Source organism: Epinephelus moara, chromosome 4 (assembly GCF_006386435.1).
Source record: "Epinephelus moara isolate mb chromosome 4, YSFRI_EMoa_1.0, whole genome shotgun sequence".
NCBI classification, from domain to species: domain Eukaryota; kingdom Metazoa; phylum Chordata; class Actinopteri; order Perciformes; family Serranidae; genus Epinephelus; species Epinephelus moara.
The window spans coordinates 18537763-18553204 of record NC_065509.1 but is presented as its reverse complement, the minus strand read 5'-3'; the positions used below and the strand labels follow the sequence as shown (position 1 = coordinate 18553204).

General features: G+C 43.0%; 1 protein-coding gene across 1 annotated transcript; it reads left to right on the top strand.

The window, feature by feature from the left end:
• The first annotated feature begins 117 nt into the window (after window positions 1-117).
• Window positions 118-7176, top strand: znf711 (zinc finger protein 711). The gene is made up of 8 exons (XM_050041726.1): window positions 118-596; window positions 1716-1797; window positions 1917-2015; window positions 2428-3297; window positions 3408-3554; window positions 3662-3841; window positions 4048-4182; window positions 4298-7176. The coding sequence occupies exons 3-8, from the start codon at window positions 1937-1939 to the stop codon at window positions 5476-5478; spliced, it is 2592 nt and encodes an 863-aa protein (XP_049897683.1). The 5' UTR covers window positions 118-596; window positions 1716-1797; window positions 1917-1936; the 3' UTR covers window positions 5479-7176.
• Window positions 7177-15442: the final 8266 nt, after the last annotated feature.

Here is a 15442-nt window from a genome sequence, read left to right as displayed (position 1 = left end):
TTTCTTTTTCTTTTTTAATATATATATAATTCAAGTGTCTGTTTGCATCACAGGCTAATTAGTCACAGTATCTAATCCATCCGCAGCATGAGCAGTAGCAGCAGCAGTACCGTCAGCATCTCCCGGATATTTCCTGGGTGCATGACCAAACCGCCTCACAAATGAGTGCTCGACGCTCCCCACCCCGCGTGACAAAATGGCCCACAGGCCTCGCTTGCGCATACAAAGTCTGAGCGCAGTCTGCAACCACATTAAAATTTTTATTTCCTGGTGTGATAACGTTTCAATTTTGTGTCTCGGAACCGGGCGTAAATATGTTCCCATTGTGAGAATGTCTGTGTTAATGTAACTCTGCTCTCTTATGCATGACGCAAATAGTAAGGGATCAGCGGTAAACGAGGCCACGCATTGTCTGCCCCCCGCCCTCCCTCTGCTTGTCAGGAAGCAAGCTGATTGGCCGAGGCCTAGCAAAGGGTGCCCGGGGATCCAAAACTGCAGGCCGCACTTAGCTTACCGTCAAAAATAAACCAAAACAATAACAGACAAAACTGAGAAGGGGGAGAAACACCGATAGAGTCAGAAGACGACGCTATCAGGTAAATTTATTTTGAATCGGTTAGAAAGGCATGTGGAATAAGACGCAAGGGCCCAGTCGGCCGTAGCGGGCCTCTTTCAGCCTTTTCGAAAAACAACATGGAAGATAATGCGGCACAAGCTGCTTCACTTAGCTTAGCAAGCTAGCTAGCCGATCGGACCGCTGTCGTCAAGCAGATTAGAGCGATATTCAAAACAACAATATTATGAGGCAGATGGGCTTGTTGCTTATGCTAATAACTTTATTACCATTGTAACGTTGTGTTATTTTTTAGCGCAAATGGTCAAATAAAAGCGGTTGTTGCGTTCCTTGAATTAGCCATTATGCTAGAACAAAATGGCGCTCGGCGGAACAGCCCTAGCTTGCTTGCTAGTTAGCTCTGGTGGGTGGAGGGTGGTAGCCGCCCTAGTATGCATTGCATAACGTCTGCGGTACTTTCATTGGCGGCCATAAACTCGGAGCATGTGTAGTTTTGTGCAAAGAGTCCAGAGTACAATATTTTTTTTAAAACGACAACTGCGGCAGCACCGTGCTCGTTTTACCCCAAAGTGATATATCCTTGTAAACCAGGGACCCGTCACGTCACTAACGTTACAGCCCGTTGCAGACATTACATATTGGGCTTATTTCGAGCCGTCATGTGACGGAAATGCTTTTCCTCCCACAAAAACAAGCAGGACTCTTCTTTCAGGAGAAATCAGAGCCGCTGCCCGTGAGCTTGTCCTCCTGCACACTGAGCGGGACAGCCTTTTGTCTCAGCTGGGCTGCAGCCATCAGGCTCGACCAGCTCCAGGTGTACAGCTATATGTCCTTAGGTTGAAGCTGCTTGTAGTACTCTTGATAAGCAATGGATGGAGCCCGTGGTCAACAACACAACTGCCCTCTTCCTCAGTGGCAGCATAGTTTTTACTATTATATATTTTACTCATACAGATATCATATTTATGGCGGCACCAGTGCCTTTTTATTACAACCACGAGTCCATGTAGAAATGCTGTGTGTTGTAATGTCTTTACAACATTGGAGACTACACTTAAGTAACTCACTACCCCTTTTCGTTTCTCTTTCATTATCAGTGCATTTCTTGGTAGTACCTATTGTTTTTGTTTTTCTTTGTCAGAGGGCTTGATTACCTTGATGGAAGGAAGCACATCAGATATCCTATTGGTTGTATTCTAGGGGTTTTGTCATCAAATGTGAAGGTATGTATTGAATAGTAGTCATTGTGATGTTTATAGGTGGTGCTTTCACTTTCTTTTTTGTAATGCACACCAACAAAGTGCAATAAAACAGTTAACACAGTCTACGCCGCAATTTTCAGTCTTTTTTCCAAGCAAAGACATGGATCAAGGAGGAGGGGTGTTGGAGCTACACACTCAGGAGCTGAAGATGCCCCACGCTATGATCATGCAAGACTTTGGTAGGTGGCCAAGTAAGACATGGTGACAACTAGTAATTTCAGCATGCAACATGTTGTCCAAGACACATTTTCACACAAGCAAAAATAAAGCTAAAGTGAACAGATCTTGAAGATAAAATCTGTAATTTCTGAAAACCATGTTAATTACTGTTGACCATGATAAGAGACCCTTTTCATACACTTCCTTATTGACAAATGCCACTCTTAAAAATTAAGCCACAGTAACAATACATAATCAGTCTGGCACAGCATACAATTAACACAAAGGTAGGGCGTCTTCACAAACACACAACAAGCTGCTCTATCTTTGCTGTAGCTAGATTCTGAAAAAAATGGGTTGAAGCTGTCATTGTCATCTTACCATTTAAAACTTTTATTTTCATGTTCCCCTTTCTGTGTCTTGTCTTTACAGTTGCAGGAATGGGGGGTCTGGCTCACATTGACGGGGAGCACATTGTGGTGTCTGTGCCCGAGGGTATGCTTCTTTCTGATGTGATGACGGACGAGGGCATCCTCCTGGAGCATGAGCTTGAGGTGGAAGGCCTAGAGACTCAGGTGGTCCAAGGCCTAGAGACGGAGGTGGTTGAAGGCCTGGAGACAGAAGTGGTGGAGAGCTTGCATGCAGATGTTGAAGGCTTGGAGGCAGAAGTGGTTGAAGGGCTACAGACACAGGTGGTAGAGCTGGAGGCTCAGGTCGTCGAGGGCCTAGAGGGTGAGGTGGAAGTGGAGGGTCTGGAGGCGCACGTGGTGGAGGGCCTGGAAACTGAGGTAGATGTTGAGGACCTGGAAGCTCACGTTGTTGAGGGTCTTGAGGAAGAGGTGGAAGTGGAGGGTTTAGAAGCTGAGGTTGTTGAAGGCCTGGAGGTAGATGTGGAAAGTCTGCAGTCTCAAGGGGTTGAGGCCCATGAAATTACCACCGAAGACATGGTGTCCTCAGAACACAGCGTGATCATGCCTGAGAACATTCTGGGCTCAGAGGTTGCAATAGAGGAGGCTCTGGACCATCGTCATCATCATCATCATCATGTCCTGACTTCAGACCTCATCCAGGACTCAAACCACCACCATGATGACATGCCGGACCAGGTGTTTGTGGCAGAACTACTGTCTGAGCACCAGGACAACACTCTGGACCACCAACTTGTGTCAGAGGGCTTGATGGTGACAGAGGCCAACTCTGAGACTATAATCCACGAACAGCTGCCAGCTGAGGCTGTTCCCCTGCAGACAGATGAGGACGATGATGCAAGAAGCAGCTCCGAGGATTACCTCATGATCTCCTGTGAGACAGCTTGCCATATGACAACTTATATTAATAAATATTGTTCTTATGCAGTGCCATGTTTAATTATTGCTGATTTTTCATAACTAAAGCTATTTGTGTCACTGTAGTGGATGAGGTGGGAGAAAAGCTAGACATAGGAGACACTCCCCTGGAGATCAGCACTGAGGTGATGGAAGACAAGGAATCTAAAGAAGAGGACGGCTCTGAAGTCATCAAAGTCTACATTTTCAAAGCTGAAGCAGATGACGATTTAGGCAAGTGACTTAAAGAATAATGATTTCAACAGTACAAGTAGATTGTTCACAGTTAAATCAAATTTACATCATGGCTTTGATTAAACTGTAATTTGTCTCTCTTCCAGGTGGAACGGAGGTTATAACAGAGGATGATTACCAGAATGGCCATCCTGACCTGGAAGCGGCATCATCAGGCAGACTGGGAGTTGGCCGTGACAAGATGGTCTACATGGCAGTAAAGAACCATCCAAAAGAAGAAGAGGATGATGACGATGACAGCGATGATGATGACGATGATGACATCGGTATGTTGCTTTGTGAAACAGCTTCTAGTCCATTAAGTAGGTGTCAAACCTTCACTCGTTGACTTTTTTTTTGCCTGTCTGTGCAGTATGCACAGCAAATGTCAACACTTAGATATACAACATGTTTATGACATGACAGTGCCATTTTCTTCCAATGAAAAGTTTCTTCTATCCTGTCGATAATGGAATCTGAACTGTCTGTGCAGGTAATACCATTGATCAGGTGAAGAATGGAGCGGCTACACAATTTCTGCAAATCCGAGAGGGCCTGGGCGCCAACCGTGTCCTCAAACCTAAAACTAAGAAAAAGAAAAAAGGAGACACACGACAGTGTCAGACTGGTATAAACAGCATAAAATTCTGTTATGATGAGATTTGTGTGGTTTGATAATAAGCATTTAACACCTTTAAAAGGCTGTTAACAGTATTTATTTATTTATCCATCATCTCTTCCAGCTGTTATCATCGGACCAGATGGCATGCCTTTGACTGTCTACCCCTGCCACATATGTGGGAAGAAATTTCGCTCAAGAGGCTTCCTCAAATGTCATATGAAAAACCACCCGGACCACCTGCTTAAGAAGAAGTACCAGTGTACAGACTGCGACTTTACCACCAACAAAAAGGTCAGTTTCCACAACCACTTGGAGAGTCACAAGCTGCTGAGTCACAACAATGAGCGCTCTCCAGAGTACACCGAGTACACACGGCGCTACCACGAGTCCAGCCCCCTGGGCTCTGACAAGCTCATCGTCAAGGACCGGGAGCCCAAACTGCATCACTGCAAGTACTGCGATTACGAGACAGCTGAACAGGGCCTGCTCAACCGTCACCTCCTGGCTGTGCACAGTAAGAACTTTGCACATGTGTGTGTGGAGTGCGCCAAAGGCTTCCGACACCCGTCAGAGCTGAAGAAACACATGCGGACCCACACAGGCGAGAAGCCGTACCACTGCCCGCACTGCGAGTTCCGCTGTGCAGATCAGTCCAACCTAAAGACTCACATCAAGAGCAAGCACGGTGCAGATCTGCCTTTCAAGTGCAGCCACTGTCCCCAAGCCTACGCGGACGCACGGGAACTCCAGCGTCATATAGAGATGGTGCAAGGCCACAAGACCCACCAGTGCCCACACTGTGAGCACAAGAGCACCAACTCCAGTGACCTGAAACGACACATTATCTCTGTTCACACCAAGGACTTCCCTCATCAGTGTGACGTGTGTGAGAAAGGCTTTCACAGGCCCTCAGAGTTGAAGAAACACGCGGAGACGCACAAAGGCAACAAGGTGCACCAGTGCCGGCATTGTAACTTCAACGCTCCCGACACCTTCACTTTGAGTCGCCATATCCTGTCCTTGCATACGAAGGACCTCCCCTTTAAGTGCAAGCGCTGCCGGCGAGGCTTCCGGCAGCCCGCTGAGCTGAAGAAGCACATGAAGACGCACAGTGGTAGAAAGGTTTATCAGTGCCAGTATTGTGAGTATAACAGTACGGACGCTTCTGGCTTCAAGCGCCACGTCATCTCCATTCACACCAAGGACTACCCCCACCGCTGCGACTACTGCACCAAGGGCTTTAGGAGGCCTTCGGAGAAGAGCCAGCACATAGCCAGGCATCACAAAGACATGTTGATGTAACGCCATCGCACACACAAACACACTCCTCTTTCCCGAGTAAATCTGTGTCACACACCCAGAGGTAATTTTAGTGTATTAACAAAGAAATGACGGATGTATGGTGTTGATGAAGACGACAACATTATAATTGCCGTTCTGTGTTCTGTGTCGTAATGGGTGTAAACCTCCTCCCCCAGGGGTAATGCAAGAACACATTTTAGATGGGGGTGAAGTCTAAAAAAGACGGTGTGTACACTGAGTGGGACAGCTGTAAATTGTGTTTTGTTTTGTTGCAGAATCACATATGAACATATATTCAGGGTCTCAAATGTCTATATTTTTATACCCACTCAGCTGAAATGCTGCAAGATGATGACTGTGTCCTGTAAAACAGAAAGTGGTGCTTTGTGAACGTCATGCCAGTTCTTCAGATGAGGTGGAACGAGTACCAGAGAAGTTTTGCCCTCATAGTACCAACTAGTATCTCTTTTCCTTATTAACCAGCTTTTACCCTGACATTTGTTTTCAATGTCATCTGGTCTTAAAGGGGCAGGGCCATTCATGAGATCATAAATGGTTTTGAGCAATGTTGACACGCATTACGCACCTTAAAAACTTATTTCAGTAAATCTAACACTTGACCTTTCCATCACTTTGGATTTTTCTACCAAGTCTGAACACTTGGTGTTACATTAAATTAATCATGTATAATATAGGCTATATTCTGTTAAATATGTCTTAAAAGTTGAATCAGTCTGGTCTGATCAGCAGTGTCTAACAACGAGGAGAAGCGGTGCAGTTGGTATTTTAGTAGAATATCCCTTTAGTGTACACAACACATGTTGACACAGAAATCTGCTATTATATCTGCTATGATGGTTCCGATTGTTCACATGTCACAAGAACTCGACAGATGGTTGGCTTCACATTTGATTCTCCCTGTATTGGTTACATCTGACGGCCACTGTAAGTTGCGTATGTGTGACGTTACCTATGACACAGATGTGCTCTCAGCTAACCATTTGCAATCATGCCTTACATCTGTTGGTCTTTATCCCTTAAGCACTGATGAACACAGCTAATCAGAAAATAAGTGATTTTTAACTCTCAAACATGCTGTATCAATACCATTCTCTCAGAGATTGTGTGTTTGAGTCCGTGGAAAGCACTTTAATAACTTTTTTTTTGTATTTTAATTACGTGTGTACATATATATATATAGATATATACATATATCTGTATATATATCTATATATATCTATATATATATAAACCCTAGAAGATAAACAATTACAGAGCTTTGTGAGTTGGTAAAGGTAAAGATTGTTTTGAGTGTTCTAGCAAGTGGGCACGATCCATCACTGCATCAAAACTGAATTGTCATTGAAAGTGGTGGGTGAAACCATTTATTGTTTTGTTCTATGGATAAGTGATTGGGTTTTGTGTTTTGTTTGTGCTCACTAACAAGTTTCCCAGACCCTCGTCCTACAGTCCTAAATAACTCCACCCAATCCCATACACGGGATTATCCCCTTCAAGTCAGTGGTCATCATATTGGCATTAGTCTTTAAAGTATGCACATATGCTGTCTCCATGAAATTAATTGTGGTATATATTAAAAATCCCTGCATTTCGTGTACCTTAGTCTATATTTTCTTTCAGTCTGATTGTGGATAAACTACTGGTGGGGAAGAACCAAAATAAACAATTATCTTTTTACGCTTTTTGTCCTTTCTGTCCCGAAAAACAGGAATCGTCTTTACATGACGTCTTCAAAGATGCAGTCAGCAGTTTTATTATCATATAACACAGGTTTATGCACATACATAATTTAAACAGAGGGTTAGTTACAGCAAATCTGTTTTGTTGAAGCGTTCAGAGGAACAGACAGAATTAAAATTAAATAGTTCCACTCATCAGTATTTCATTCGGTAGGTTTATAGGCCTGACTTAAAAGGACATCACGCAGGACTAGTTCTGACACACCGATCAGCCACAACATTAAAACCGCCGACGGTTGAAGTGACTAACAGTGATCATGTAATTACAGTGCAATGTACTGCTGGGAAACCCTGGGTCCCAGCATTCATGTGGATGCCACTTGACACATACCACCCACCCAAACACGGTAGCAGACCAAGTACACCCCCCCATGGCAACAGCACTCCCCAGTTGCAGTGGCCCCCCAGCAGGACAATGCACAGTGCCAAACTGCTCAGGAATGGCCCAAAGAATGTGAGCTCAAGGCGTCAACCTGGCCTCCATATTCCCCAGTTCCCAATCCAATCAAGCATCCATGGTACCCCAGCTCACAACCTGCAGGAGTCAAAGAATCCACCGCCAGCGCCTGGTGCCAGACACCATAGGACCCTGAAAAGTCCTGTGTCAGTGCCTCAGCAGGTCAAAGCCAAATGTGAAGCAAGGAGGCCCCACTGTGGATCGGACTTAACTCGGGGGTAGCAGCACATCCCACAGATGCTCGATTGGATTGGGATCTGGGTAATTTGAAAGCCAGGTCGACGCCTTCAGGTCTTTGACATGTGCCTCAGACCATCTCTGAGCAGTTTTTGTGTTGTGAAACGACGCGTTCTGCTGAAGGGAACACTGCCTTAAGGAGTGCTGTTACTATGAGGGGATGTGCTTCGTTTATAATGGTATGTGGATGCGTTGTACATGTCAAAGTGGCATCCACGTGAATGCCAGGACCAAAGGTTTCCCTGCAAAACAATGCAAATAAGCTAAGGATGTACGGAACCATTTAATATGGATTCTGTTTGTTCCTCAGAACAGAGTATTTCTACCTTGAGTGACTTTCATGCCCCTAACCACCTCTGTAGATCAGTGAAATAGTTCAGGGGAGATGAAAATGAAGCACCCATCACTCTCTATCATCCTGTCTGGGAACTTATCACATGCTTAATCCACAACCTGCTTCACTAGGTCTGTTTTTTGTGAGTGTCTGTGTTTGTAGTTGTAGCAGTCGGTTCATCACCGTGCCCACACATTTGTTGTGATTGTATTACTTTGGTCAAACATTGAGAAGTGATGTAATATGCCAGTAAGCCTCAGTAACTGCAATTCCAGCAGACGACAAGCCATTCATCTGTTTGTAAAAGGGAATTCAGAATTTCATTTGATCACCAGCTCATCGTCCGACACATCTGTGTATGAGGAGGCTGAGCTGTACTGCCCAATCTGGATACTATCCCCAAGACACTGTAGTCCTCCAATTAAGATGACAGAGTGAAATTGATTCAATCTTAAAGCTTCAGACTCAAAACACTGTAAAGCTTTCCAAAGTTTTACTTTAATATTAATTTCTATTTCACCAATTGCAATGATGCAATCCCGCAGCATCAAGAGCATCTCCAACTCAACAAGTAGATCATCACATATAAGCAGAGGTCTTTCAAGTGCTTCAAAGAAAGTTCAGAGCCTCACTGGCTTTGCAAAAAGCTGAGACAACAGTATGGGTTGAATAATGGCCATAATCTTATAGGTCGGGAAGAACGGAGAACCAGCAGTTGCACCATTCTTAAGCCGGCACTGAACCTGAATTAGTTTACTCAGCTAACTTACAGGTACATAAGTCAGTTTCAGCTATTTTAGGAAACATACTGGCTCTGCATATCAGTGTGGTCATTTTTTGCCCATTGAGTCAGACATAATTTGTTGGTTGAGGGGCAGTTTGATTATACTGACTGCTATTAAGTGACAAGATGTGTAATGTAAGAAAATAACAGACGTTACTTATAACATGAACAATGGCTCCTTTTTATTCAAGGGTCCTAGTAACCATGACATTGTGACAGTGAGCCAGCAGGCACAAAACCAGGACCCTGAAACTGAAGCAGCTAAATGGAATTTTGCTGTCATCAACTTTCTAATTTATACCCATGCTTTGTATAGTGTGAAATGTCAAAAATTCTGTAAAAAAAAGTCTATTATACACACACAAAACAGGCCGCTTACTGACTGCAAACCAGGGGTCTTCACCGTTTTTCAGGTGAAGGACTGCTTAGCTGGAAGAGAGACGGAGCTGGGACCCTCTACTACATATACTGCGTTAATTTGCGCCAAATATAGACGGCGGCCTGAAGTGCCATGTATAAATCACCTGTATGGTGCATACAGTACTAAGCTATTAAAATCATAAATATCAGCAGATTCATAATTTTATACATCATGTTTGTTTCTGAGGTGGACAGTATTTCAGAGCCTGTTGCAGGTGCCACACAGGGATTAAGCGTTAACTAGCTAACATGATTGCACAAGGATTCATGGGTAACAGTTACCCTTTCATCAGTGCATTGGATTCATTTTAATGTACATTTTAAGACATTCTAATTACAACAACTTAAATTAAAACTTATGTTGGCGAGCAATATTTTGGCGCCCCCCCCCTGCAGTAACTTTGAGTACCCCCTAGGGGTCACAGACTCCCTGCTAAAGATCCAAGATCTAAACCATACATTTACACTTACTGGCCACTTTATTATGTACACTTTGCGAGTAGCAGGTTGGACCCCTTTTGCCTTCAGAGCTGCCTTAATTCTTTGTAGCCTAGATTCAACAAGGTGCTGGAAACATTCCTCAGAGATTTTGGTCCATATTGACATGATAGCATCACACAGTTGCTGCAGATTTGTCAGCTGACAATCCATGATACGAATCTCCCGTTCCACCACATCCCAAAGGTGCTCTATTGGATTGAGATCTGGTGACTGTAGAGGCCATTGGAGTACAGTGAACTCATTGTCATGTTCAAGAAACCAGTTTGAGATGATTTGAGCTTTGTGACATGGTGCGTTATCCTGCTGGAAGTAGCCATCAGAAGATGGGTACACTGTGGTCATAAAGGGATGGACACGGTCAGCAACAATACTCAGGTAGGCTGTGGTGTTTAAACCATGCTCAGTTGGTACTAAGGGGCCCAGAGTGTGCCAAGAAAATATCCGCCACACCATTACACCACCACCACCACCAGCCTGAACCATTAATACAAGGCAGGATGGATCCATGCTTTCATGTTGTTTACGCCAAATTCTGACCCTACCATCTGAATGTTGCAGAAGAAATTGAGACTCGTCAGACAAAGTGGCTGGTGAGTGTATTTAAATAGACAAAATTTTGATCCCAGTCAGAGTTTCATCAGAGGTCAAAATGTTGTCTATTTGAATTAATTTTTGCTTTGGCATGCAAGCATTACTTTTCTCAGTAATGCTGTTTCTTCCAGTAGCTCAGGATCTGCATGTGACATGATCAGTTTCAGTCATGTGCTTACTTCAAATTCAGACAGATACCTTCAGGAAAAAGGGAGAGATCAGTAAGAGTGATGGTAATGAATGTGGAGACACATTTGTCAGTCGTTACATAGTTTATAGGGAGGATGTGATTGGTTTGGGCGTGGCCTTAGAGAGGAAGGAAACAAACAAAAGGATGATTAAATGACTTGGGTGTAACCGTCAAGAGAGGAAAGGCACAGACTGAGTCAGAAAGAAAGTGGAGCAAAGTGATTTGATTAAAAAGTTTTCAGGAGTGATACTGTGGGTGTGTGGGGGCTGCTGGGACAAGATGGCCTTCCTGGTTGAATATCCACTTTAATTTCATTAATGTGTTGTTCATCTGTCAGACAGATGCTGTCAATTCAGACTCCCTTTCATGATTAAATAAACAACTGCGTCTTTTTCCTCTCCACTTAGACTCACAGGGGATTTGACTCCTTCAGCGCACTGAAACTCTGTGTGTAGCTGAGATGCGTTGCAGTCGTGTCTTGTTTTGCTTCCACGTCGCCCGTCTTGAAAGATGTATGATGCCTCGTGCTGAGGGAAATGAGGCTGTGCAGACGGGTCCACATGGGCACCGCTAACACCTGATAAATGCAACAGCCTGTTCATTTTTTGTTGATCCCCCAGAATATCTCATAAATCACTTACTGGTGCAGCTGTCAGCAGAAAGCGCTGAGAACGCGGAGATCAATATGCAGACATATCCACAAAATCTTCCCTAAGTAACCCGTCTTTCTCTCTGCATTATCCCAGAATTCAGCACGACTTTGTCAGGTTGTTTTTCTCTGAATACACGCGATTAAGCAACAGCAGTGGCAGTAAGTACATTTTCCCATTTCCTGTGTGAGTATGCTGAACCACTATCTCTGTCCCGAGCCTCTTCTCTGCCTATTTTGAATCAGCAGAGCATCAAACACACACACACACACACACACCTACCGGCCTCAGAAGGCCATCACTGTGATGAGAATTGACAGACGTACACAGTTAATCCAGCCGTTGCAGAAGGTCAAACTAATTTATTTGATGTAGTCGTTTCGCCCATTTTTCTGAAGATCAATGAGCTATTGTCCGGATGTGATTAGAATGATGAAACTGCCAGTAAAAAGCCAGGGTCACATGCTGATGAGCAAGGATTTTTTACTGATTTTGGAGTCAGCAGGTGACAAGGTGCACTTGCACACAAATATTTCAGTCACTTAATCATTTGAAATCACTGGCATGGGTTAATATTTGACAATAATCTTGAATTATAAGTATGGTTCTGCATCAGAGCATATTATTTTGGATGTTTTGTTTTGGACCGTACAGCATTCTGGGCATATTGCTCGTGCATATTTCAATGAAGGGAATGGCAAATGGAGCTGGGGACTGTGTCATCAACTCATCTCATTGGCAGACAGCACTGCCATATTACCTCCAGATCCTGCGGTGGCCCACATAACCAGAGTGGTCCGAGCCAGATTGTCGTTGACAAGGCTGTAAGTGCTGCAAGCCAGCTGGAGAGTGCGGGGCCTTCAGGGAAATCAGTGCCAGAATGCTTGGAGACGGGCAAAATTGGCCTGCTGATTAGTCAGAGAAAGGACTGTGTGGCGGGACTACACATGACAAGAGAGGGAAAAAGAGAGACACGTGGAGCATAAATAGCAGGCGGCCTGTTGACTGTGCAGGTCTCTCTGACTCACCCATGCCCCTTTTGTTGTGTTTATACTGAGACTACAGGATGTGTCATCTGATCTGATGTACCTCAGTCTGAGAAATTACTGCCAAAAGCCACTAAGTGAGTGGACCTTGACTTTGCATAGTTTTGTCACAGTGTTATTACAAAGGTCAACAATGAACTTTCATGCGTATCGTTGAAATCAAAGAGCTACTGAGTTCACACACAGACCCATCTCCATGACACCTGAGCCAAAAGGATCCACCCATGAAGACTGTGTGATATGACTGAAAGCTAAGGAAAGTCAGTAAGTGGGCCTTGAGTGGGGATTATTTTTTCAGACGTTGTTTCTTCAGATTCTTGAATTCAGTAGTTGTTGATGCCACTGGTGCTGCAAAAAGTAAACACAGATGAAAACATATTTCATATTAACATTTTAACTCCTTTTCCCTCCATAAAAAATCCAGAATCTCTGAACATGCAAATATTATTTATTTCAAATTATAAAACTGCTGAACACAATAAATTATTAGTACACAGGTAGAGGAAATACTCAGACCTATACCTTAGTAAAAGTACCAGTACCACAGTGTAGGAATACTCTATTACAAGCAAAAATCACATGTTCAAAGTTTTACTTAAGTAAAATATATTTAAAGTTCTACATATCTACCAAGTTTAGTAAAAATCGATATGGCGGTTAAGCCTAGATAAGAAATTAGCTCTCTAGCGCCCCCATTTTGTTTGATAGGGTCAATAATGGAGGGGTCCCCTCAGATTATGTGTGGTCATATACCTACAAAGTTGCGTGGTGGTCTGTGAAACCCTTGAGATGTTATACACCTTTATGTGATGAGCCACGCCCTCCGCAATATTCATTGCCTTATAGAAGCTCAGTTTTAGTAAGTTTTCCAACTTTTGCCAAGAGAGAACTTTAGATATTGGTCCCTAGATTATGTTCACCGACTTGTATGTTCAAACTTCCTAGGAAGAGATCGATTTTAAGTGGTTTTCAAAAAAACAATCAAAATGGCAGAAAATCTATATAACCGGAAGTTATGGGTTCTTGAGGCTTCATGAGGAGAGGCATCTCTGTGCAAAGTTTCATGTCTCTACGACATACGGGGCATGAGATATGCCCATTCAAAGTTTGCAATTTCAATCGGTTGCTATAGCGCCCCCCTTTGGCCAACTGATGTAATATTGCTTCATTCGCATCCTCCCATGACCCTCTACCACTGTGCCAAATTTCACATGGATTGACCAAGTCAGTGAGGAGAAAAACATGGAATAGACACACAGACAGAGTTTTTGTCATTATATAGTAAGATATAGTAAGATACTTTATAACTTGATTTATATTTTGTATAAATAATTTAAGATGGATAGATAGATAGATAGATAGATAGATAGATAGATAGATACTTTATTAATCCTGAGGGAAACTAAGGCACCCAGTAGCTTTTTACACAATGCATTCAAAAACACAGATACACATATGTATAAAAAAAAACAAGTAAAAAGTATAGAAGGTAAAGAATAAAGAAGTAAAAAGGTAGAGTAATAAAGTACATAGTGACAGAAAATAGAAATAGTCACGTAAAGTAGCCTACAAGTACCCCAAATTTGTACTTAAAGGAACAGTTCACCCACAAAATGACCATTTATAACTCAGTTAGTCATGCTGTGTTACCTTCAATTTGAAGCAAAACTTTGTTTTCCTCGCATGCCTCCACGGCAAACACCAAACATATTGATTTACTGACTGACTGTGGACTGCTTTTAACAACAGCAAAACCACATCAAAACATTTCTTTTCAAAGTCCCATACAACTCTTGCACTATAATCCAACTCTCATTTATCCAGTTATCTGTACTTCCTGAACGCATGCATTTATGCTGAAACCATACTATTAAAAACTGATTATCTTTGCTCTCGTCAAAGCCAGACTCCAACACTGATGTTTCTAGTGAAAATGCATGTGTTAGGGGAGTACTGAACATACAACTGGGGAAATGAGACTTGGATTATATTGCACGAGTTGTGTGAGAGTTCATAAACGGGTGTTTTTGATATAGTTTTGCTGTTGTTAAACGTCCCCAATCAATCAGTAAATCAATATGTTGGCCATTTGCTGTGGAGGCAAGGTAACACGGCATGACTTACTGATTTACAAATGGTCATTATGCGGGTGAAGTATTCCTTTAGGTACAGCACTTGAGCAAATTAGTTATGTTCCACGACTGTCTTGGTGTATGTGCACCGGAGGTTTCACTTACACATCACACTCGTCTAAGCTGAATATTGGTCTGTCTTCCAAACCAGTTGTGACATCACAAATCATGCTCTTACATGCACGTCTCAAACTCAGATTTAAAGGTGAGCGCAGAGAAACTGAGTGTGAAAACAGCCTCCTGGTGTCAATCTCTGCACATACAGCATTCTGGACAGTGAAGGTCAAACATTAAAGTAAAGTAGCAGACACATTTTGACAGGAGGGGGGGCTTTAAGTAGGATAAAAACTATTGCAGAATACCAACAAACTCTCTCGATACATGATCAGAATCAGTAGTTACTAATGTTCTGCTGGAGAAAACATCTCCTCCTGAGTATTCACTAGATGTCACTGTTATCCCATCGTACTGAGAGACACTGACTGCACTGATTACCGAGAGTGCTGCCAAAAATAAATGCATCAAAATTAAATGCACAGCAGTGGTGGGGTTTAAATGAGACTCTGGGAAAATAAGAATTGTGCAGTATAATTATTTTGCCCTCGGTGTCCATTGTTTATTTAGTCCGTGGAACAAGAGAGCACACTGAGGATACATGCATGAATACATTTTTAGAGCACAAGTTTGGCTGCTGTTATCTTCCATTTATGGCAGGCTTATTTATGGGATGTATGAATGAATAAATTATAGGGGAAACTCAAAAAAATGAGGCTCCTTTAAATTGATGTTTTTACATGGGGCAGCTATATAAGTGAACTTTTAAAAGGAAAACTGTCAGACTTTATCAGCTGTGCATCTTTAA

What these genes read in the sequence shown, in the direction of transcription:
- znf711 (XM_050041726.1), top strand. Translation starts at nt 1,937, where the DNA reads ATGGATCAAGGAGGAGGGGTGTTGGAGCTACACACTCAGGAGCTGAAG. An exon ending in TATGATCATGCAAGACTTTG is followed by an intron (nt 2,016 to 2,427) that starts GTAGGTGGCCAA and finishes TTGTCTTTACAG; the next exon opens with TTGCAGGAATGGGGGGTCTG. An exon ending in TGAAGCAGATGACGATTTAG is followed by an intron (nt 3,555 to 3,661) that starts GCAAGTGACTTA and finishes TCTCTCTTCCAG; the next exon opens with GTGGAACGGAGGTTATAACA.